The sequence below is a fragment of the Strongylocentrotus purpuratus genome, unplaced genomic scaffold, assembly GCF_000002235.5.
Source record: "Strongylocentrotus purpuratus isolate Spur 01 unplaced genomic scaffold, Spur_5.0 spur5_scaffold_17, whole genome shotgun sequence".
Classification (NCBI taxonomy): domain Eukaryota; kingdom Metazoa; phylum Echinodermata; class Echinoidea; order Camarodonta; family Strongylocentrotidae; genus Strongylocentrotus; species Strongylocentrotus purpuratus.
Genome location: NW_022145602.1, coordinates 13,576,231 through 13,600,667, shown reverse-complemented (window position 1 = coordinate 13,600,667; position 24,437 = coordinate 13,576,231). Strand labels below are relative to the sequence as shown.

The 24,437-nt window shown below is 36.6% G+C and overlaps 1 protein-coding gene across 1 annotated transcript in view; it reads left to right on the top strand.

Moving 5' to 3' along the window:
* LOC578203 overlaps nt 1–24,058 on the top strand; it is a 175,885-nt gene extending 151,827 nt beyond the window's left edge. The window contains exons 73-93 of the mRNA XM_030988229.1: nt 830–1,120; nt 1,688–1,828; nt 2,319–2,468; nt 3,516–3,800; nt 5,605–5,744; nt 6,424–6,559; nt 7,312–7,460; nt 9,556–9,721; nt 10,103–10,246; nt 11,333–11,555; nt 13,284–13,354; nt 14,166–14,259; nt 16,548–16,814; nt 17,485–17,566; nt 18,448–18,538; nt 19,419–19,486; nt 20,160–20,294; nt 21,325–21,447; nt 21,712–21,869; nt 22,826–22,970; nt 23,652–24,058. Coding sequence (XP_030844089.1) covers nt 830–1,120; nt 1,688–1,828; nt 2,319–2,468; nt 3,516–3,800; nt 5,605–5,744; nt 6,424–6,559; nt 7,312–7,460; nt 9,556–9,721; nt 10,103–10,246; nt 11,333–11,555; nt 13,284–13,354; nt 14,166–14,259; nt 16,548–16,814; nt 17,485–17,566; nt 18,448–18,538; nt 19,419–19,486; nt 20,160–20,294; nt 21,325–21,447; nt 21,712–21,869; nt 22,826–22,970; nt 23,652–23,705 — 3,113 coding nt within the window. The 3' untranslated portion in view covers nt 23,706–24,058. The remainder of the gene's footprint in view (nt 1–829; nt 1,121–1,687; nt 1,829–2,318; nt 2,469–3,515; nt 3,801–5,604; nt 5,745–6,423; nt 6,560–7,311; nt 7,461–9,555; nt 9,722–10,102; nt 10,247–11,332; nt 11,556–13,283; nt 13,355–14,165; nt 14,260–16,547; nt 16,815–17,484; nt 17,567–18,447; nt 18,539–19,418; nt 19,487–20,159; nt 20,295–21,324; nt 21,448–21,711; nt 21,870–22,825; nt 22,971–23,651) is intronic.
* The last annotated feature ends 379 nt before the right edge of the window (nt 24,059–24,437 follow it).

The window sequence follows — 24,437 nt, the reverse complement described above, 5'->3', positions numbered from 1 at the left end:
GATGTTTGGGTCAGCAACTTTGGATGCAGAGCCCTACAAATCGTAATCAGATGCATGAAAAATAGGGTATGACCACATCGCATTTGACACCAGAAATTTTTATAAGAAATTAAGAAGAAACAAAATTCAACATATTTCATAATCATGCATATCGTTTACGGAGACATGACGCTTGATTAGAACGAATTGCCCACTCCTGACAACGGATAGTCAACCTGTTCAAAACAACGAGCCACTTCCGCCACCCATCCTCTCCAAACGCTATAGTTCTCCTTAGAAATATAAGCTAAGAAAGATAACCAACAGTCTTTTTCAAGACTACACCAACAATCCTTTTCAGGACTACACACCCTCAAGAAAGATTACAGAGAGTCCTTTTCAGGACTCCTCAATCCTCTCTCTCTCTCACATGGTGCACCCGCAAGCCTACTGTATAGAACAAATTAGCAATGCAATTAAACGAAACACATAAATGTTTTAAGAATAAAATGTGATAAATCCAGTTTTGACTGTCAGGTTTATAGAGTGTGTTTTCACACTCCCATCAGCAGTCAGTCTAGAATATTATGGTGGCTCAGTGGTTAGAGTGCCCGCCTCATGAACAGGAGGTCGTGGGTTCGAACCCCGGCCCAATCAAACCAAAGACTTATAACAATTGGACCTTCTGCCTTCTAGCTAGGCGCTCAGCATATTAGATTGGAGAAGGGTAGTAATAACACATTATGTTATGCAGGGCCCATGGAAGAGCAGTTTCATAACTGAAGTGGCCACCCTGGGTAAAAAAAACGTTATTATTATTATTATTATTATTATTACCTTGCCTCCACAGATCCGGCTGCCATCGCAGAGATCCGCATTATGGACGGCTCCCTCGGTCCTCGCGCTGTGATGCTGGAATGGGACCAACCCGAGGGTATCCGTGGACTCTACGAAGTAACCCTTGACCCCGCAGACGAGGGCAGTGTGGATGTGGATGGGGATGAGCTTCCTGTCAACATCACTGGCGTCATGACCAGTATTAAAATCCTGAACTTGGCAGCCGGCAAGGGCTATACAGTTGGAATAACCGCCATCAGTGGAGACAAAAGAAGCGAAAATACAACCTTCCTGTTTTACACACGTAGGTGTAATGATTATGATAATAATATTGATTATTTAGGAGCGCTAGAAACAGAAAGTTAATGTGGTTAGATTAGTAGGTGTGCGCTTGTAAAAATGACGCCTGGCTGGTATGCTCTCGAGGGAGTGGAGACATAAGCCCCCCCCCCCCCCAACCGGTGTGAAATTGAAATGAATAATACTTTATGTATATTCCAATAGACCTGTTTATTGGTGTATTTCAATTCATGAATGTCAGAACCCCAGGGGCAATATCAATATTCATAAAACCTTACTAAGCCAAGTTGTCAACTACGTCGTGTTTCTGTGTACTATAGCCTGGTATAGAATGAGTTGACAACCAGCTGAGTATGGTTTTATGAACTATCTAATTCACCTGCTATGCATAATGGAATCTCTATGGATTGAAGTCACCTGGCAATAATTAGTTGTTGCTATGTCTTGCAAACTTTTTCCTCAAGAAGCATTAATAAAATTAGTATACAGGTCTATGTACAGTGTGGTAGTCTCAGCTTCGATCATTCAGGACTGAAGAATTGATACACGTTTGTTTTTTCATCATATCTAGTACCTGATCCTCCTCAAAACCTTGTCATCTCTGAGATCGGGGAAGACACAGCAACGTTATCCTGGGCAGATCCTGCTGAGATGAACTTCGATATTTTGGAAGTTGTCATGACAACGATGCCAGCAACGAAGACTACGATCTGTAAGTCATGGGCTATGGGATGTTATAGAAATTATTTGAATGCCATTTGTACTTTTTTGTGCCTATTGCTCCATAGGCATATGTTTTAGATGGGCACCTCGGATGCAAAGTCAACCTTAATATAATCCAAGGATCTGACACCAAACGAGCAATGCATGGGAGAACAAATACCGCTATCCTCACTTTCATATACCAAGTATTGCATGCATCTGAAATATATGTATCTTTAAATTCAGAATTTTCACTCTGCCAATATAGTTCAACCTCGGCCTGCGTTCAGATATAAGATCACTCACAAACTTCTTATAGCCTGTTGAGACTATAGCAAATTTATATGAAACTCGCATAAAGAATCATCATATCAAAAGGACTATTGTAAAACTATTTTCAAGGGTTCATTTGTCAATTCTTATAATTCATTATATGGGACTCCATAGCATTCATTTTTGATATAATATAATAAGCTTAATTTCTTTGGTTTTTTTTGTAGTAAAACTGAACACCAACACAGTTGAGCTGACCAACCTGGTCCCAGGGCAAACTTATACTGTCCAACTTGCATCAGTGATACGGCCAGATGATGCACTGAACCAGCCAGAAGTGATTGGAGAGCCTCAGGTGTCATCCCCCTTCCTGATGAGTAAGATTTGCCGAGATTTTATATACATGTATTTTCATCTAGAACAGTCAAACCTGGCTATTGAGCCCACCCAAGCGAACTAAAGAAGTGCCTGGTGTAGACGTTTTATATGTAGTCGAACCTGATTTAGCGACAACCTGTATAGAAAGACCAAATGTCTATAAAAACCATGTTTTCTGTTTCCCTTGAATAGAGTCTGTGATTAAAACTCTTTGAAATGAACTAATAGAACCTGTACAGAAAGATTACCAGCCTACAAATACTGCTTTTCTTGTCTCGTGTTAGTGGTACATTTAGTTTGTACAGTCACACTGTATCTATTGAGGCCACCTAAAGGAATGGTCACTGTGGACAGGTAGCTTTTCTTGACATATTAAACAACACACTAACAATAGCAGACACACAACATGGCCGCTATAGACAGTTGGTCTATATAGAGAGGTGGTCACTATTACAGGTTTGACTATATATTCTGTAGTTTTGAAAAAGCTAGTGATACAACTTTATTACATCTCTCTATCTATGTCTCATAGAGAGAGACACAGGTTCTCTGTAAATTCCTGTCTTCAGCTGTTCTAGTTAGCTGCTCAAATGACATTCCTGTTCATTGCTTAAAGATAAACTTGAGTACTGGTAATGCGATTGCATTGTGAAAGAAAAGGTGTGGAATGGATCAGAAAAGTTGATCATATCATAATGGTGTGTAATGCAAGGTTCTGGAGTCATCAAAATTATTATAAATTTGGCAGAGTCTTGGTAAAGTAACAATCACTTACACAGAAAGATGTATATGGGACAATGCACATGGTGTCGGGGCTAGTACTACCCTGATTTCCTTACTTTCTATGCTCATTACTCCGCCAGTATACATTTTCTTCCGAAATTGTTTGGCACATGACATTTATTTGTAATCTTGAACATTCAGTGTTAATTTCGTTAGATTTGGACGTGATTGGTACATTTTTATCATGTCATTTTGTTTTGGTAAAGTAGACTTCAGTGGGTATTTTTCCTAATTCTGCCCCTTTACATCCTATATTCATTCAGAACCTGCCTCACCATCTGACATCTCCGTAAGCAACAACGAATTGACACGAGTAACTGTAACATGGCAGCCAAGCGAGGGTGTGGTTGCACGATACAGTTACACCTACGGCCTTCCGGGCTTCACGGTCACGGCCAGCGAAACCACCACAACAACCGACACCTCCATCCAGCTGTCCAATCTCACACCCAGCACGCGTTACGAGTTCCGCCTGTGGGCAGAAAGCGATCAGACGGAAGGAAGCGAAACAAGCTCCAGTGATGTCGTAACAGTTAATATCGTCACAAGTAAGTCCGTGGCTTCCTTAATTGAGGCACATTGCACCTAAATTCAGTAGAAATCTCAAACTGAATTCTCAGTCTACATTTGATCTCAGTTTAGTTAGGAGCCATGCAGATCAACCTCTACATTAAAGTATTAGTTATTACTTTGACTGAGCATTCATGGAGTCGGTGTTGAGTTCAACATTTTAATGAGAATTCACATCAAATCTCGACATCTTGACTTTTTATCCCCTCGCCGACGAAGTCAAAGGGGATACAGTAACGCTTCTGTCCATCCTTCCAGGCTTCCATGCTTCTGTGCGTCCGTCCGTAACAAATTTGGTTTCCGATCGATAACTTCAGTAATGTTTGACGGATTTTAGTGAAATTTAATATGAAGGTACATGGTATCAAAATAGATGTTGAGCATCAGTTCGATTTCTGAGTATGTAGGTGAAAGGTCATAGCTCATTAAATAAGCAAAAACACCTAATTATATATGTGAAAATGGGGTTCAACTTCCTTGCCTAGTAATATAATAGTATAGTCCAATGGAAGTAACTTGTTCTGACGTATATAGGCCATTTGTATCTTGCAAGGGGATGCTATTGCTACACTTTGCGTTGACTTGTTCAGATTTTACTATCCAAGTACAGTAAGGGCTTTTCCATTCCTACAAAGACTTTTTACCTGAAGTTGCTGAATGTCACTTTATGCTTACCGTAATGACTCCCAAGAATGTTACTATAACCCTTTGAGAGCAAGCCAGCGCACGACGATTGTTTCCCCTGTGACAGAGCGATTTTGGTTACATCGCCAGTAATGGAAAATTTGGCGGTGCTTTCTACTTGCATTGCCCATCGCACCTCATTCTGTCATTTTCGTGATTTTTAGTAAATGTAAAAATGAAAGATCAGACTTTTTTCTTTAAAAAAAAAAGAGTTTTGTTCATCAATACGAAAAATAAGGTCTGTTATTTTTGAGGGAAATTGCCGTCTTATTTTGCTGAAGCTTCACGTCTTTCCTTTTCAATACACTCACAATACAAATTGCGCAAGCATATATATGAATATATCTAAATAATAATTCAAAGAACTTAAGCACATTATAGCTAATAAATAAGCTGGAAAACTTTGTCAAAATATTAGGGATACATCTCGGCTTATATAGAAGCCCGTCGTCACAGACTTAACAACTCGCTCGGCTTCTGTAGAAGCCCGTCGTCTCAAAAGTGTTAAAACCAGATACTTTTATGCAAATTTCATTGACAGTCCAGATTTACAAAATATCATACTGAAAAATTATAGGATTCCAATCCTAAATTTTTGCAATTCATACAGTCACAAGCTTTTACGATAACAAAATGGCTGCAGATTTGTTAAAGTTTCTGGATTTTAATTCTGTGTTATTAAGTTAAAGACCAGTATTGGAAACGCCCCAATTTCAAAAAATGAAATGGAATCTCTTATTACCAATCATGTTAAAGACTATGTTTTGACTAATACATGATAACAATTTTGCCGGGAAACCGCCAACTAATTGATATATTTGGTAAATCAGTTTATCTATTGGCCTATGAAAGATAAACGCACGTGTCGCACACGTGTGCGTAGTCCCATATACATCTTTCTGTGTGCAGTGCTTGTAACTTTACAAAGAATGGGCCAAATTTCTTATCATTTTGATTATTCCAGAACCTTGCAGTACACACCAATACTTAAATGCTAGATGATCAACCTTTTCTGATCGATTCCACAACGTTTCTTTCACAATGCAATCGCAACTGGTCTTTATCTTTAACATCTCTCTTTGATTACGAATCTTTCAGAGCCATACAGCCCATCTTTTACAGGAAGCGAGGTTATGGCTACATCTATTACATGGACATGGAGCTCGCCATCTACGATTGTTACCAATTTTGTAATCTCAATCAAAGATAACACAGGCGCTAACATCAACACACAAATTGTAAGATATTTTCATTTTTAAAAAATATTATTTCTGCATTTTTCCAAATACAATATAACTGAATAACAAAGAACATATAAATGTTATGTATAATACAACATATATGTACATATAATAACAAAACTTAATGTGTCCATAACATATTATCATAAATTTAAAGTATTATTCAAACTATTCTGTTGGAAAAGTGCAGGAGACCGCAATCATAAGCAAAGCTTGAGTGTATCTTGGTTGCAAAAACTGTATAAAGGAAGATTATTATTATTATTATTATAATTATTATTGTTATTATTATTATTAATATCAGTATCATTATTGATGTTATATTATATATTATTATTATTGTTGTTTGTTATCATTATTAATAACAGTATTTTTATTGTTGCCTTTATTATTTTTATTACAATTATTGTTATTACACCAATTATTATAATCATTATTAAATTTATTATTATCGGTCTTGTTGTTAGGTTATATTATTGTCATTATAATTAAAAGTAGTACTATTATTATCATAACCATGATTTAGTAGTAGTATTCTTGTTATTATGATTATTATTAGTAGTAATATTGTTATTATTATTATTGCTATTATTTCTATTACTGCCATCATCACCATCATTATCATTATAATTTTTATATTTAATACATGTATCAATATTATGATATCTTGATAAAGGTACAAGAAGGCTTGATGAGTTATACAGAAGAGAATCTGGCCTCATACACTGCTTATTTCGCTGTTCTCCAAGCTGTCTTCTTCAATGTACCTAGCGATCCTGTCAGTGCACTGCCAGTAACAACACTGCCGTCAAGTAAGTTAGAATTTGGGGGCCAGTTTCTTAGACCAAATGGAAATTAGACCAAGCGACTCTTAGCCTAAATGGTCATTAGACCTAATGATAAGTTGACGAAATGATTATTAGACCACAAGGATAGTAGACGGCCTGGGTGTAGACCATTTGGGAATACCGGTAGACAAACTGGCTTGTCTCTTTGTCTGGCTTTCTTTCATCCAAGGTACTGGTTGGTGTATTAAGGGTTAGGATTGCAATTTGATTTTTGGTTATATTTAGAATTGGAGGTTGGATTAAGTATTGTGTTGGGTCCATGGGTGAAGTTAGGAATTGGGTTAGTGTAGGACATTACTGGGGAGCAATTATTAAAGGAGCAAGAGTCGTACAACCGACCTGACAATTGGCACGAAAATTGGTAGTAGTAGTGGTATTAGTAGTAGTACAGTCAAACCTTTTGAAGTGGCCGCCTTTCTGTAAAGGCCACCGGTCTTTAGTAGCCATGTATCTTGAGAAATGTGTGTTGTAAAACCTGTATAGAAAGGCCACTTGTATACAGCGGCCACTTTTTTGTATCCCTTGGGTGACCTTAATAGACAGGTTTGACTGTAGTGTTATTTAATTATTTAATAATTGTGGAGTGCCAGGAGATGTATATCTGACAGACATGAGCGTTGCACAAGAAATCCACTGTTATTGTTGCCGTTGGTGTTGTTGCTGTAATTATTATTACTATCTTTTACTAATAAATCTTTCCCTTTGAATCTTCCCAGTGCCTAGTGCGGTCGGTGGACTGACCATCACCAAGACTGGTATCGTTGATGCTGAGGTCAGCTGGTCTTCTCCTTTGCTTCCAAATGGCGTCATTGCCAACTACTCCCTGACCATTCACATCTCACATGACAATGGCACCCTCTCTCCAGTAAGTTTATTCAAGCATTCAAGTTTTTAATTGTTTGATATTGTTTTATACCTGACTGCTATTAGAAATCATATTTATCTTCAAGTTTTTACACTGCATGTAAAAGTGGCATGGGCCTAGTGGGTTGTGTGTTAGACTAAGAGAGTCAGGGGTTCAAATCCTAGCCATAGCACTTATTATGAGGGGTCAGAAAGATCTCCAGAGACTCCTGAATGTAGTTGTAAAAGAAAGTGAGAGAATGGGACTAGAGATCAACTATACCAAGACAAAGTGCCTGGTGGTCTCTAAGAAGAGCAGTCCAAAATGTAAATTGAAACTGAAAGAACAGATTATTAAACAAGTCTCCTCATTTAACTACCTCGGCAGCATGATCACCGAGGATGCCAGATGTGAGACAGAGATCAAGAGAAGGATAGCTCTCGCTAAATCTTCATTTTCAAAGCTAGGCAAAATTCTGACAAATTGAACAATGAGTATGAGGACCAGAATAAGAGTATTGAATTGTTACATCTACCCAGTACTTATATATGGTAGTGAAACATGGACTTTAGCCTCTGATGCTAAAAAGCGTTTGGAAAGTTGCGAAATGTGGTTCTTAAGAAGAATGATGAAAATCCCCTGGACTGACAGAGTTAGTAATGAAGAAATTCTTACACGAGCTGGAGTTCAAAGGAAAATGATACGTGAGATGTTGATTAGGCAGTTGAAGTTCATGGGTCACATTACACGTAAAGAAGGCCTAGAGAATCTTGCTTTGACAGGGAAAATTTGTGGAAAGAAGGAGGATACTTTGGATGGACAGTCTGCAGAAATTGTTTGAAGAGAGAGGAGTGAAAGAGCTGGGAGTGGTACTAATACAGAAGGCTAGGAAGCGAGGGTTGTGGAACAGCATGATCGCCCAAGTCAATCGATATGGCACATAGAGAGAGAGAGATCATGGTTACTTTACCTGAATTAAAATGCTTGAAATAGCTTTTGCTTGCTTGTAAGTAAGCAACCAGGGGGACCGATGGCTTTAACCCTAAAAAGACTGGGAGGGGGGGGGGGGGGGGGAAGGGGGCTGATTTAGCCTCTCCCTCCTCTATTTTCGTGATTACTTTGTAATGCTTAAATATATTACAGTGCCACTTCGTTACTTTCTTCCTTCGTGACTCGCGCATCTTTGATACCAAATTTGGGCATACTGGGTCAATGGTCCGGGTGTTATGTAACATTTTGCGATCGTGTGTCACTTGATTTTGATTTTTTTTTTCTTCCATATATAACGTACAGAGTTTTTGGATGCATCTTTTATGTTACAGTTTTATACCGATCTTTTCACATGAACTTTTAGTATTCACATTTGGCATGGTTATTAAAAGTTTCTCATTTGCATAAAACAATACAATATATAAAAAATAATACAAAGAAAAACAAAGAAAAAGATAAAAGCAGAGAAAAAAACTAACAATTTTCATGATTAAGACAAATAAACCAGCACTCTAACATGTCTTTCATGACCAAAACACGTATTAAAAATATAATATGATATCATAATTATTCATAAGTTGGATAATTATGACATATCAATTACCATTTTTTATCAGAGATTGTGTAAATATAATCTTAGCATGTATATTGTACCATGAACACAGTTCTGTTTCATAAGAATCACCATATATATTAAGAAAAATACAAACAAATACAATTTGTGCATAATTAATTAGCTCTAATTAGCATATTCTAATCTAAAAAATATTTTAAGTATGCAATATGGTAGACCTCATGAACATCTATAACCATGCCAAATTTGGAGTCGATCAGAGTTTGGGTTGCCGAGATCTTGGGGGGCAGCCCTATTATAGCCCCCTCCCTCCCCCCCCCCCCCCCCTATTTTTTGAAAGGTTCAAAACAGCCCATTCTTTTTAGAAAAAAGTCCTTGCCAAGAGACTAGGAGTGAGGATTAAGTTCCTCACCAAAGTGCACCAGTATATCGACCTGGTTTTGGACCTAGGACCTCCCAATTCCAAGACCACTGCTCTAATGCTGAGCCATCGCGCCTGCAATGACCTTTATTCGTAAAGAGGAAATCCAAATCTTTTATTTTTACACACAGTATGGGGATACTGTCACCATTAGTGCTGTGGCTGAGCAGACAGAATACTCACAGGATGTCATTGGCTTGGCTGCAGGGCAGTACTATGTTTTCTCGGTGTACGCTACCAACCAGGTCGCGTCTAGTAATCAAAGGTCGACCACCAGAACCCTGTTTGCTGAAACAGGTATGTGTAGTAGTAATAACGGTGGTGATGATAATAATTATGATAATGATGAAATTGATGATAAGAAGAAGGAGAGGAAGATGAGGAAGAGTAGAAAATGAAAGAAGAAGAATTGATGCAGCACCACTACTTTATGAATATCAACATTTAATTTTGGTAAAACAAAAATATAATTCAAAGTGCTTGTTCATTACGGGCACACAACCAATCTACAGTGTATGTGTAGTTAAATGCTTGTGGAAACAAGAGGGTCTACAATGAAGGTTTGGAACCCGCTTTTTAAGCACGTTTTGTTAAGATACATGCAGGGCTCAGATATCATAAAAATAGGGAAAAATCAGTTAAGTTCATTTATCTTCATTATTTTCTTTCTTTATATAGCTCCACCGTCTCCACCTCGTGGTGCAACTCCCTCGTTGGTCTCCCGAGGCAGCACTATCACCATCACTTTTTTCAATCTCTTTGATACTGCGTTTGGACGAATCGTGCGCTTTGCAATCATTGTGCAGGAACGTGTTGATGGCGGTAAGTGTTAATGATAATGTCATCTGCTGAGAGCAGAGAAATTAAAAAGAGAATTAAAATCAGATATTTTTGTACACAACAAATGGGAGAGTTGTTTAATCGGACGTCACAATCCACTGTCCAAATTGCCATTTTGAGAATCGCAAGGATGTAGTCATCTCACATTTCAAACCTTTCTACCTTCCTTGTTGTTGGCCTGATATATTTCAAACTTCTATGCCGATGAAGCTTTTTTAAGGTTTTGATTGCCCTTGAAGCATGATGTGAAGAAACACGTAAAGTGAGTGTCTTCTGCATGTAGTCAAATTATCCTGTGCTCTATTGAACATAGTACATGCATATGTATTTAGGTCTCTCTTGACATTTTGTGCCATGATTTTGCAAACTATCATTGCATTTGTTGGCCATGGCATAAACCCATTAGCAACTAGAGATTTTGTAATAATAGCCTATTACTCACTGGAAGATGTTGCAATATTGCTCTCATTTTGACATTTTTCTGAACAATATGAAACATATGCAGAGTTCTACTGTAGACAAAGTAGGATTGCGCACGTATAACATTATAGGTAGACCCTAGAACGGATACTATAGCATGTTAAAAACAGACGAAAACGGAAAACGTTTCAGGCGGTTTAGTTGCTATTGGGTTAAGAGAGCTCAGTGGTAGTCTGTTGTTTAAGAGCAATTCCTGGGGGGTGTTTCACAAAGATCCTAAGTTGAACTTATCTCTAAGTTGTACGTAACAATTATGGAAATCTGTCTAAAACACTAGATTTTTCGCTTGTGAATATATTTAATTTTAAGCCTACAAATGGCTCTCCATAGTTTTAAGTCCAACTTAGAGTTAAGTTCGACTTAGGTTCTTTATGAAACACCCCCTGGACTATGAATAGCTAGACTTTGTATTTCTGATTTATAATGAGATATATCAAATGCTCAGTTTGACAATGAAACGCTGAATTGAAATGGGAAAGTTGAGTGATAAAAGTACAATTTGATAACTGCTTGTCAACTTAGTGGCATGGTAGGGGTTTAGATATAAGATGTCCCCGAATTCTCATCGTTCATCTTCTTGTTCTGCAGGTACCGTCGTCATCACAGCCAAACGTCAGACCACATCTTCACTCACCTGGGCTGAAGCCAGAAGGACACGCCCTGTTCCCTCCTACCAGACCACGCCCGATGACTATAACCCTTTTGCTGATGGGGCAGGTGTAACCACCTTCAGAGTTGGGTCAGAGTCCTGTGATCCTGATGATCTTACTGCCTATTGCAATGGGGCTCTCTACCCTGGTACCTCTTACAGGTAGAGTATACATCAGTGGCATATCCAGGATTCTCGGGTGGTGGCACAATCCCTGAATTTTGCGACGACCAAAATTAAAAGATCATCAGGTTTTTGTGTGCTGTTTTGGCTTCATGAAAGTGTAACAAATACTGAGGTCACATTTAGGTGTTCCGTTTTTTTTTTTTTTTTTTTTTTTTAAATAAATCTTTATTCAGGTAAAATCATGGATAACATCATAGTACATAAATATTCATAACAAATCACTGAATTACATGTCTAAATGAGGTCAAATCAAATTATATTTCTATTTACTTAATAGCAGATTTTAAATTAGTTATAGTTTCCTTCCACTTAATAATATTCAAATTCGTTGTTTTAGTTCTGTTTTCCTCAACTTCTATTTTGTATTCTAACATAAACAAAAAATATTTGCTTATTATTCTCGTCACTACATTTTTATTAAATTGATTTCCAACACTCGCTTTATAGATTGCAAATAAAGCATAATGAAGTATTAGATCAATATCTATAACATTTTCTTTTGCGTCATGAAAACCATATACAACACAAATGGGTGAGAATTTAAAATCTTTACAGAAGGAGTTACATAATAATATTTCGATAACGTTCCAAAATCGGTAAATATTTTCGCATTCAAAAAATACATGTATAATAGTACCAGGTTTATTACAGTAATAACACAAATTGTTTTCTTTGATTTTCCATTTGAATAAATTAACAGGTGTTGGTAAAATATTATACATAAATTTAAAGTTGAATTGTATCAAATAATTATCACGAGCATATTTCAATTTAAATAACCATAAAGAGTCCCACTTTATAGTAACATTTGTTATTCTCGGGTGGTGGCACAATCCCTGAATTTTGCGACGACCAAAATTAAAAGATCATCAGGTTTTTGTGTGCTGTTTTGGCTTCATGAAAGTGTAACAAATACTGAGGTCACATTTAGGTGTTCCGTTTTGGCTGACATAAATTCTTGTATAAGCAACAATAAAAAAAAAAATCATCAGATACTCGGCCTGCCATGTTAAATTTGAAAGAAGAAAGAAAAGGTCATTGCACTTTGGGTGTCCATTTTGGTCAGAAATCTCTTTTAACAGGCAAAAAAAGAAAAAGCCAAACAAAAGGAACCTTAGACTTCAGACAATATTTTTTTTAGCCTGATAATAATAATGATAAAAATAAAACGTGCTTATAAAGCGCTTTCAACCAAAGTCTTTAATTGCTATAAAAAACAAATTAAAATGACAAACTATTATATATTAAACAAAAAATTACAATACATATAAAACAAACATCAATGTGAACAGAGTCAGTTAGATGCATCAAAAGCAATTTTGAATAAATGTGTCTTAAAGCCACACTGTCCTACTTGTAGCTACTTGCTCTCTCTATATAGAAAACAATGCCTATAACAGTGACCATGCTGGGTGCTCTAATCCCTCCTATAAACTAGTACAGATACTAGCTTTAAGACAGGTTTTGAATTGGTTGACAGTTTTTGAAATTTGAACGAAAGCTAAAGTTCAGCGTCTGGGTTTAGATTTCAGTAGAATTTGGGCTTGGTGATTTAGGCCTCATGGCACGCATGTATTAACAATGAGACAAACTACTATCGGTATATGTACGCCTTAGCATTTCAACTGAATTAGGTAAATGTAATGTGGTATATTCATGACTTTTAAATCAAACAATTTTCTTCACTGTGTTTTTTAAAACCAGATTTGCTATTAGAGCGTATGGTGTGGACGGCAAGTTTGTGGATACTGAATTCAGCTCTCCATTTAGAACAGGTATGTACACCCTTTACATGTTTTGTACACAGTGTTCTAAAATTTGTAGCAACATTGATATATTTGTCTTTAATTTGATAAGTAGGAAGATATAAATATATATACATGTACATGATACAAGCTACATGTGTTATGTGTTATGTATGGGTGTTATCGTATCAATGTGAGGTGAAAACTGATGTACAACCAGTTGTGTATAACACCATCCCTTACCCATGTAAGTTTTTCTGTGCTTTGTGCATATGCATTGACAGAGTCGATAAATAGCCACGATTTGGAATTCATGTCAGATATTTCATTGGAAATAACGCATACTGTAGGAAATCACTGATGGCGCAATGAATTATCAGGCATAATATGAGACCGTGTCCAACACGTCTCTTTCCATTTTCTACAGCTGTTAAAGTGCCTCGGTGACATTGCCTCAGATTCTGAAACAAAATCTTGGATTGAGCTCATGCTGCAATCGTAATCATAAACCTTTAGGTCAGTCAGGAATCTCATGACTTTTACAAGCCGATCGCCTGATCGTCTGATTATCAAGATATTTATGATGGGAAATTTAAATTTAATTTTCCTAATGGTTTGTATAATACTACTGTCTATTGTGAAAAATGACTATGGTAAAACCGGTCACTCAAAGATTTCTACTTTTGTGAGGCACTTCATGATTATTTTGAAGTGCAATTTTTTTAGGGCATCAATATTATACCATATTACAGACACTGATAATACGTAGGGCCATGCATCTTAAAAAATTAACATTGTTAAACGATGCCTTATAGTTATCTCTATCCACTATTGATTTCAGATCCCGACAGAGGAATATTTGTCATCCCGGCAATTGTCCTTGCCATCATGGTAGTCATCATCCTCATCATCTTCATGGCCATGGGATTTGGATGGTGAGTCTCTACTTTCACAGTAGGCCTGCCTTCACTAGCTCGAGATGGCCAAATATCCCGCTATTTGAACTATCCCGATTGCAAACTATCCAGCTAATTTGCGTCTTCATCAGCCCGAAGTAGCAATTATAAGGATATTTGGTCGGGATTGTCATCCCAAGATATCTTGGGATAGTTTGAAAAATATCCAGCTATTTGTCCAGTGCGTCTTCACCAGACCGAAGACTCACACTATGCGCAAACGCTGAGCAAAATATCTTGAGCTTATTTCTCAAGGTCGAGTTTCAAGTTTCGAGGTCAAATCTCAAGCTGATGAAGACGCGATTTGTAACTTCGGTATTATTTCCCAAATCAGAAATAGCCGGCTATTTGGCAATCTCGAGATGATGAAGACGCGCCTAGTGTGTTGGGGGTACATTTTGGTAGATAACTATAACCATCTTTGCGTCAGGTATGCCTATGTCACACCAATGCGTTCAACCCATGCTTGTCCATTGCGATGTGAAAACTGGACAGACGTTCTAACATCGATCTTGGAATGCATGATTTGAATTGGATCCAAAGTGACGTTGATACATGTATAGCTACACTGCGTTTCCCACGCGTTTTAGGGGGGAAAAGATTAACAATGCAAAGGCCCAAGAAAATTTTGGCTACAAAATTTCAAATTTCTCACTGTGTTTCTATTACTTTCCTCCACATCGCAGCAGCATCAAGACAGTATCGAGGTGACATTGAAATTAAAATGCATACTTCGAACCAAGAGTGCATTGTAGGGTAGAAGCTTCAATGGGAAATGCATGCATTTGGAAAATCATGAAACAAACTGACATAAAAATTAAAAAGTTTTCTTGTAACCTAGGCATTTAGCAAGAGAAAAATACATTGACAAACAGACTCATGGAACATATCCGTGTAATTTTCTTTAGTTTCAAACTACAATCACTCTCCTTTAAACTTTAACCTTTACTGTACTGGGCTATTTTGAGCACCTCGTGACTGGGGGGGGGGGGGGGGGGGGGCCTGGGAGGCCCCCTCCTATGATCTCGGCCGTCGAAAGTCCGATGAACGTGAAAATTTGCATGTTTGTAGATATTTACGTAAGGAACAAGATGGTATAATTAGGTTTTTTCCTAATATGCAAATTTATGTCGTTAAAGCCTAATTAATTATGCAAAATGCTAATTTTATGCATCTTACAGAAAACTCTTCATATTTGTCTGTAGACTTGTGAAGAGGTTACATTATTTTATGATATTTGGAAATACATAGGTTAATTTGCATAAATTATGAATACGCATTCAGGAATATCAAATCTAGAAATATACAGGGAACTAGAATCATTACAAAAATTGTCATACTCCCCTTTTTGAATGTTAATTGAAACCAATTATCTATATGAAACTTCTTTTCTAACACAAAATAGTTAATCTGAAGTAATTAATAATGATAATTTATGCAAATTTGATGCGATTTTCAAATATTTATTTTCTTTTGTATTTTATTGTTTTTTATTTCTTATTATATCTAATGTTTTATTTCTAATGTATTCTTTTGTTCTGGAATACATCAAGTTACTTTGAGAAACATATAAAAGCAATTTGATATCAATTCAGTATTCACATTTCTGCTTGTACATGAATATATGCAATTATAGCATATTTTTGATGACATGCACATACTAATTGTTATGTAACACCTTACAGGTATATCCGATTTCGACGAAAATGGTATCAAAATGTGCGTAAGACTCGAAGGGGAAAAGTCATGAAACGACAATTCAAAATTCCAAGCGGTTGCGGCGCAATCTCCAAAAATGTTGAGGGGGGGGGGCCTCCCAGGCCCCCTCCAGTACAGTAAGGGTTAAGGAATGTTTTTTTTTTAAGGTTTTTTAAATATCCAATTTTCCAATCCATAATTGCCCTAGAATGATTTCATTGAAATATGTCCCCATTTTTCCCAACAGTTGTGGAAAACCAGTGAATGGCATATACTTCAAACACAACAGTGTATAAAAAAAACAGGCTATAAGAAGTGCATTCTAATGTCCAATTTTCTGATTCAAAATTATCCTGAGAAAAGATTTCATTTTTGTTTCTGTTGCAGCTGTGGTAAGCCAGATGGTGGCGTGTACCATTGGGACAACAATAGATAGTTTAATCGCAATTATATGACTATTTTATTTACCTTTTAGTCAATAGGGCTGAAAAGGGGTGTGTCCTAATGCCCAATTTTTTCATTCAGAACTATCCTAAGAACAATTTCGCTTTTGCACCTTACAATAACAGCTGCGGAAAACCGGATGATGGTATGTACTCTGATGACAGTAATGGATATGGCAATGACTACAGCAATGGCAACGGCAACGGCTACATCAATGGCAATGGCAACGGCATTATGAAGAGGGCGCTAATCAACGAAGGAGTAAATACGTACGCATACCAGCAGCCACAAATAATGGAGCACTCGTTCACGAATATACCCGATTACTCCACGATACCACCTAACAGGGGAACCACAGCCCAAGTTCACCAACCTTCCACCACGCATACCCGGTAAGCTACCACTTAAATTAAGATTCATACAAGCAAGAGAGTAGCAAAACAGTACTGTACAGGTAGATCACTTAACTCAAGTACAGTACCATGCATGGTAAATAAGGAGAGTGTTTTGAGGGGAGTATAGATGCAAGACGAAATATTTTTTTTAAAGAATAAAATCTAAAGAGTGTAACTGAAAAGCAGAGCTTGTACACGATCAGGCTCCAGTAAAACCTGTTTAAGCATACATTTACATCTATGGCAGTACAATCCTTTTAAATATATCGGTGTGGGGAGATTAAATTGGATGGGCAGAGGGCTCATCCCATATCTGTATCATCTTTCTCAGATCAGGGACAAAATGTATTGGATGGGGCAATCGTCGTGTGAGGATGTTTTGTTCTCCCAATTGCCATTTACATACACAGTAATTTTTTTCCAGACATTTTACCTTGTCATTTATTTACTCTGTAAACCAGAAGGCACAATAACCTATTGTATTTTTGTAACCTAATTGTTCCACAGACAAAGCGTGTGTGTATGACAGATGTCGGCTTCGTATGAGTTATAACTTAAGTTTATTATTGATTGTGTTTATTTATATTTCTACAGATTTGAATAAAATGATTTGACTTGAAGATTCACAATTTTAATTATTTTTGCTACATGCTATGTTCATATCCAGTCCTACCAAGAAGAATATGTTTGCCCAACACGTTGCCAAGATGTCTGCTCGCAACAATGCTGGATTCAGTGATGAATATAATGTAAGTGTTCACAGTTTTGTTTATTTATTTATTTATTTTCTTATTCATTTTCTTAATTATTTATAATTAATTTTAATTTTTTCATGCATTTATATTTGTTTTGTTCAATTATTGATTTAAGATAATTACATAGGATGATTCATTTCACCTTTAAAAGATGGGTTTTTCAATGGTTTGAATGACATGTGCCCTGGCAACCTTTGCTCTATGTTCAAAATACTACACTGATTGACCATAACCTACAACCTGTATGTATAAACCTAAAACCCTAAATGTAACCCAAAACCCTAAATATAACCCAAAAGCCTATATTTAACCTAATACCTGTAATGTAACCTAGAACCCCATATGTAACCTAAAACATGTAATGAAACCCAAATCCTGTAATGTAACCTAAAACCCTGTATGTAACCTAAAATCCTCTATGTAACCTATAACCAGTTATGTAACCCAAAACCTTAAATGTAACCCAAAACCCTATATATAAGAGGAATTGTATTATTATGTAACTTATAACCCTATATGTAACCTTAAACCCGTAATGTAACCTAAAACCTGTAATGTTACCTAAAACTCATAAAGAAACCTATAACCCAGTATGTAACCTAGAACCCTCTTGCATCCCTAATACCTCACTCACGCCAACAAGACAGACACTAGACCAACTACAAACCGAACAGACAAACACGTTACCACCATTGGCTTAAATAACTTTCCGGTTTGGCAAAGTGAATGAGGTCATAACCCTGCTGTTCCGTGTGAGTGAATTAGCTGCACATAAATAAAAAAGAATTTTTAAATGAATAAATAAATTCAAAGTATTTTCCTTTCTATTAGATTGTTTAAATAATGAATGTGGATATTTCAATAATTTCATTCAGAATTTGCCAGCGATGGAAAAGACTCGAGCGGTGACTGCGGCTCGACAGGCCAGAAATGATGATAAGAACAGATACAGGAACATCTTGCCTTGTAAGTAATTCAGATTTTAGGTTCTTCTCAGTGTTTTATATTCAAAGTTTCATTTTTCTAAAAATACTTATCTAAGGATATGTTGCAAGCATAAATATTGACATTGTTCCATTAACAAAGGTAAATTTGTCAAATGAAGAAAACCAGAGGAGACATGCGTTAAGGTTTGACATACATGCCTTACATGTACAGTTAACTCATATCCTGCCATAAGGCTGCTTGCACGCTACCGTTATAGTGCTTTGTACACACGAGCGTGCTATTGACTGATTGCTTCATTCATGCGAGCGAGCTACCGCTTATCTGCTTTGTGCATGCATACTCGCAATTGTAATGGCAGTTATTGTTAATGTCCATTGCACTGTGCCTAGTGATTCGCAGACGCTATTGATAGTACCATTGTGTTAATCCGATTATCTCAAAATTAACTTTGCACAGGGGGATTTGAGGCTTGGCACAATGGGGATTAGCCCTGTGGCATTAGGCTGTATTTATTATGGCAGGATAAGAGTTAATAACTGAAATTTCATACTTCTAAATTTGATGTTTTTGTGCTTTCCGTTACTCAAGAATGAAAGGTGGACTGACGTAATTAAGTCTTTGTTGATTACTCTTAGATGTAAGCTTATATGTCACATTCTCAAGAAATATAAATCGGGACAGAAAGCAAGTTTTGAAATAGTTCACAAAATTACAAAACATGGTAAGGGTGTGAATGATTTAATTGTTAACTGCAAATTTTAAGAAGCTTTTTTTCTCTTTTCTTTACTTTTACCCATTAAAACATTAATATGTTTATCTTTTGTTTTCTTTAAACTTAATGTAAAACTTTGATCACATCAAAAACATGTATATCTTTAATTTTCTTTCTTTCCTGCAGATGACTACACCAGAGTCCAACTGAAAGGAGTAGCCGGTACCGATTACATCAATGCAAGTTACATTAAGGTAAATCTCTAACCATAGCAAACAATTGTTATTACCATCAAAGAATAGTAACGAATACAGGCATACTTTTCATCTTGTATTCATCACTGTATATTGCACGAATGAACAAAAAAGCCATAATCAGACAATATGAATGGAAGCTAAAGGAACAAAGCGCACAAAAGATAACGTCCTGTGAATCATATATTCACATGAAATCATAAGAATTAACAGAAAGCCAGAATCAGACAATATTAATGAAAGCTAAATGAACAAAGGCTCAAAGCGGAAAAAAGATAACATGTGTGAATCATAAATTTACCATAAATCGTAAGAATGAACAGAAAGCCAGAATCAGACAATATGAATTGAAGCTAAAAAAATATTATCTAAAGATCATTTTTGCATGCATTGTTTATCGTTTAAGTATCGTGGGATTACATGGGATTACATAACTTTTGTATTGTCATCGCATGAACATGCTATAAGGTTATATAATTTCATCACTGACAAAGACATGCGTCGAATACGAATATTTACTCCCAGCATAATTTCTATGTTTTTTTCCTCTAATTTTACATCTGGTTCAAGACTTTTTAAGGCATAAATCGCCTTCCTTTAGTTCAAATCCAACTTAAGTTGATCTTAGTGTTTGTGAAACACTCCCCTGACCTTGTTTCTTTTTAATGTTCAGGATGATCATGGACAGAAGAAGTACATTGCGACCCAAGGACCCTTGCCAAACACCATTGAACACTTCTGGGAGATGGTTTGGGAAAACCAGACCAGTACCATTGTGATGATGACTGCATTGGTGGAAGGAGGAAAGGTAAGGGGGAAGATGATGTTGGTGATGTTGGTATTGATGATGATGAGGATGATGTTGAGTTATTTACTGTAAGCGCCATGAGTACCATTAGCGTGGATATAGTGTGTATTATAAATGTCTTAGTTATTGTTATTATATTGATCATAGTGATGGTGATGTTGCTTTAGTTAGTGGACGATGTGTAGGATGATATCATTTTTTTTCCCTTTCCACAAGGTTCCTTTATTAAATAATGTCGTTCGTTTAATGTATACAAGAATCGATACATACATGCAGAATTTCGAAATTATATTCTTGGCCATTCAAAATGTGATAGGAACATACATTTATAAATATCAGTTACAAATTGCAGTTTATTTTTGAAATATCATAGATTTACTTGGCAAAATAATTTAGAAGAAATAAACAACCAAACACTTTGTAAAAGGTTTTTCTTTCAGATTTTTTTACATATATACGTTTTCCAATTCATAATGATATCATGATGATGATGATAATGGTGGTGATAGTGATACTGATGGTAGTGAGGATGATGATGATGATGATGATGATGGTAGTAATTGCATTAGTTAGACAAGAAAAGGTTAGGATAATGATGATGATGATAATAATAATAATAATAATAATCCACTCCAAGTTTTATTAAGTTAAACCAAAAATGGAAATTCTTTTTGACCAATTGATCGTGAGCCTGGCAGCCACTGAGCATGCAGCGCCAGATCGACGTTGCTCTATCCCCTTTATTGTTGAACGCCAAACAAGGTAGCAGCAACTCCCGTTTTTTAACGTCTTTTGGTGGAGGTGGTGGTGGTGGTGATGATTATTATGAGGACAATGGTGATGATGATAGTGGTGGTGAAAATAACAAATATGAGGATGATGATGATGTTGGCAACCATAAATTAGCACCATCATTGTTATATTGATTTCATGTTTGGTGATATTGATATCAGCACAATAAATAAGGTAAATCTGCAAACTATTGCTAGAAAATAATACCTAATGAAATGAAATGCTTTCCTTCTTGCAGACCAAATGCGAGCACTACTGGCCAGCTGGAGAAGAGCCTCAACTGCATGGCAACGTGACTGTCACCCTTGTTGGCAGTAACCAGACCGAGAACTTCATCGAACGCACACTTCTCCTAGAAAAGGTAAGGGCTTATATGAATATCACATTTCATAGGATTCCCAGCTATCCTGGAAATCAGTGAAAACCCTTTTTTGTTTTCTTGTTAAGAAAGTAAAAAATAATTAAACTGCGGGAAATTCACTCAAATCAGGGAATAATTAGGGAATAGCCACCCAAAAAGTTGTCAGTCTGCAATGTTTTGTCCTATGCCGAAATATCGCAATCATCGTAAAGCTTGACTGTTCATGAAATATACTAAAAATCTATTCTGCTCCCACCCAAACAGGAGGGTACAGAACGCACCGTGACCCACTACCAGTACCTCGCCTGGACCGACCATGGCGTGCCCGAGTCCACTGCCCCTCTAGTGGGGCTACTCCGTCAGGTCAAAGTGACTAACCAGGAAGATGGGGCAGCAACCGGTCCGATCGTCGTCCACTGCAGGTAAGTGACAACAAATGCTGATCCATCATTTCGTCTGTTAGGAGGCAAAAGGGTATTAATTCTGTGTTCAATACTTATGAGTTAACACCCTTCTGGCTCCAATGGATGATTTGCGCTGGACTAGGGTTGAGGTTGTAATTGGGTTTTATGTGACCTTGTAGGGTTAGGATTACATGTATATAGATAGTGTATTTGGTCCGTGGTTGAGGTCAGGAAATCAATTCCAGACCAGGGGAGTGTTTCACAAAGATCCTAAGTTGAACTTATCCACTAAGCTGGACTTAACAATTATGGAAAGCTGTTAGCATCTTTGAAATATCTTGTACAATTCGTTTTTAATGGCATAATATGTTAGTTCAAATCATTCATATTTTCTATTATCATGGGAGATTTCATGTTCTTGATGTGGAATTTATGAAAAGTCTAAAATACTTGAATTTTTGCTTGTGAATATATTCGATTTTTTGGGCTACAAATGGCTCTCCATAATTTCAAGTCCAACTTAGAGTTAAGTTTGACTTAGAATCTTTGTGAAACACCCCCCAGTTGCTGTAGGAACATGTGCTGTGCAACCGATAACAGATAAAAGTTGGGAATTTGGTATAGTGTTAAAACTCAACCACTGAGCAATTATCATGAGAGTATACTTCATACATGTATATTTCCTACCCAAAGCAGATCATATACAGTAGGTATACATGTTTATTTACATTGACCAAGAGTAGCTTCTCGTAGTCCATCGTTTGTTTCATTAGTCCACCATAGGTAGAGATGAGGACTTGATATTGTTGGGTAAGAGGTAGAGAAAGTTCAGAGAGAGATGTATTCACTCATGACTGGAGTCCTGAAAAGGACTTATGAATAATGGGTTATAAGAGAGCGAGCAAGGCTCAACATATAAAACAAATTGACGGTTCGACTACATTTCTTATATGTCTTCATTGTTTTTGTTGCAGTGCTGGTGTTGGCAGGACAGGAACGTTCATCGCTGCTGATATGTTAATGGATGCCATACAACGATCCACTGCTACCGACTACATTGACGTTGCTGGTACTATAGCGAAGATCAGAGAGCAAAGAGCCCTCTTGGTTCAAACACTGGTAAGGGACAATGAATAATATCTCTCCTGTCTTAATTTCGCAAACTGAATTCTACATTCGGACACGTAGATGAACATGATGGAATTGAAGACTAGAAAAATAGATTTCTGGTGGTTGAGTGATTTAATCACTTAACTGGATACGCCAAGGTGGTAGGTTCCAGCCTGGCTGGCACTTCAAAGTGCATACATTCCTTTGATCAGACTTTAACCTAGGTTTGCCACATATGGTCATGTGAAGAAAAGTTTCTCCTATTTTCTTTCCCACAGAAAATAAGAAAATAAATTCAATATTTTATTTTGGGCGAGTCCCTACAATTTTAATGTTATCTCATCTTCTGTCCATGTATACAATGTATACTTATGTATGTATGCGGTACATACACATGTAAATAGTCATACATGATTTTTAATCCACATATTAAAGCAAGAGCAATACAGTGGCCCTTATGTGTATATTCTCTCTCTCCCTCTATCTCTGTCTATATCTCTCTCTATCCATCTCTCTCTCTCTCTATCTTTTTTTTTCTCTCTCTCTCTCCATCCCTTTCTCTTTTTCTCTTTGAATTTCTCTCTATTTTTCTCTTCCTCTCTTTCTCTTTTTTGTCTCTCTCTCTCTCTCCCTCAGCCTCTCGCTTATATATGACTTAACTTTTATCCTGTTTTGATATTCTCATTGCAGTACCAATACATCTATCTTCATCGTACCGTGCTTTCCTTGATCGAGGAGCAATAAGGATCATACTCCAGAATGGACTTTTACTACACCCAGAGACACTCCATGAGATTCGATTGGGTTAACTCTGCATTTCTAGTAAATAAAATAAAAAATGCTCGTTCACATATGACCGGGTATGCCACCGCGTATAAACTGCTGCGGTTTCCTTATGTTTAAACGAATGTAAACTGCACGCAACAATGGTCTTATGCATTAAACTTACATGTAGCTTTATGCTATCCAATAGGCAATGTGAAGCATAATACACTTTACGTCTTCAGGGGGGTGTTTCACAAAGATTCTAAGTTGAACTTATCTCTAAGTTGGACTTAAAAATTATGGAAAGCCGTTAGCATCTTTGAAAATATTTTGTAAAAGTTATTTTGAAAGGCATAAAATGTTGATTCAAATCATTCATATTTTCTATCATCAAGGAGATTTCATGTTCTGGATTTGGAATTTATAAAAAAAGTCTAAAATACTTAAATTTCTGCTTTTGAATATATTTCATTTTAAGACTCCAATGGCTGTCCATAATTTTTAAGTCCAACTTAGAGTTAAGTTTTACTTAGGATCTTTTTGAAACACCCCCCAGTTCTTTTTATAAACGACACAGTATACCTGTGCATATCTGAATAAGGCTTTGATTGTCAAAAAAAAACCATGTGATTATTTTAATATAGAAACGGGTATGAAACTGTTTAGGTGATTCTGTGACGTGTGAACAAAATGGTTTGTTAAAAAATATTA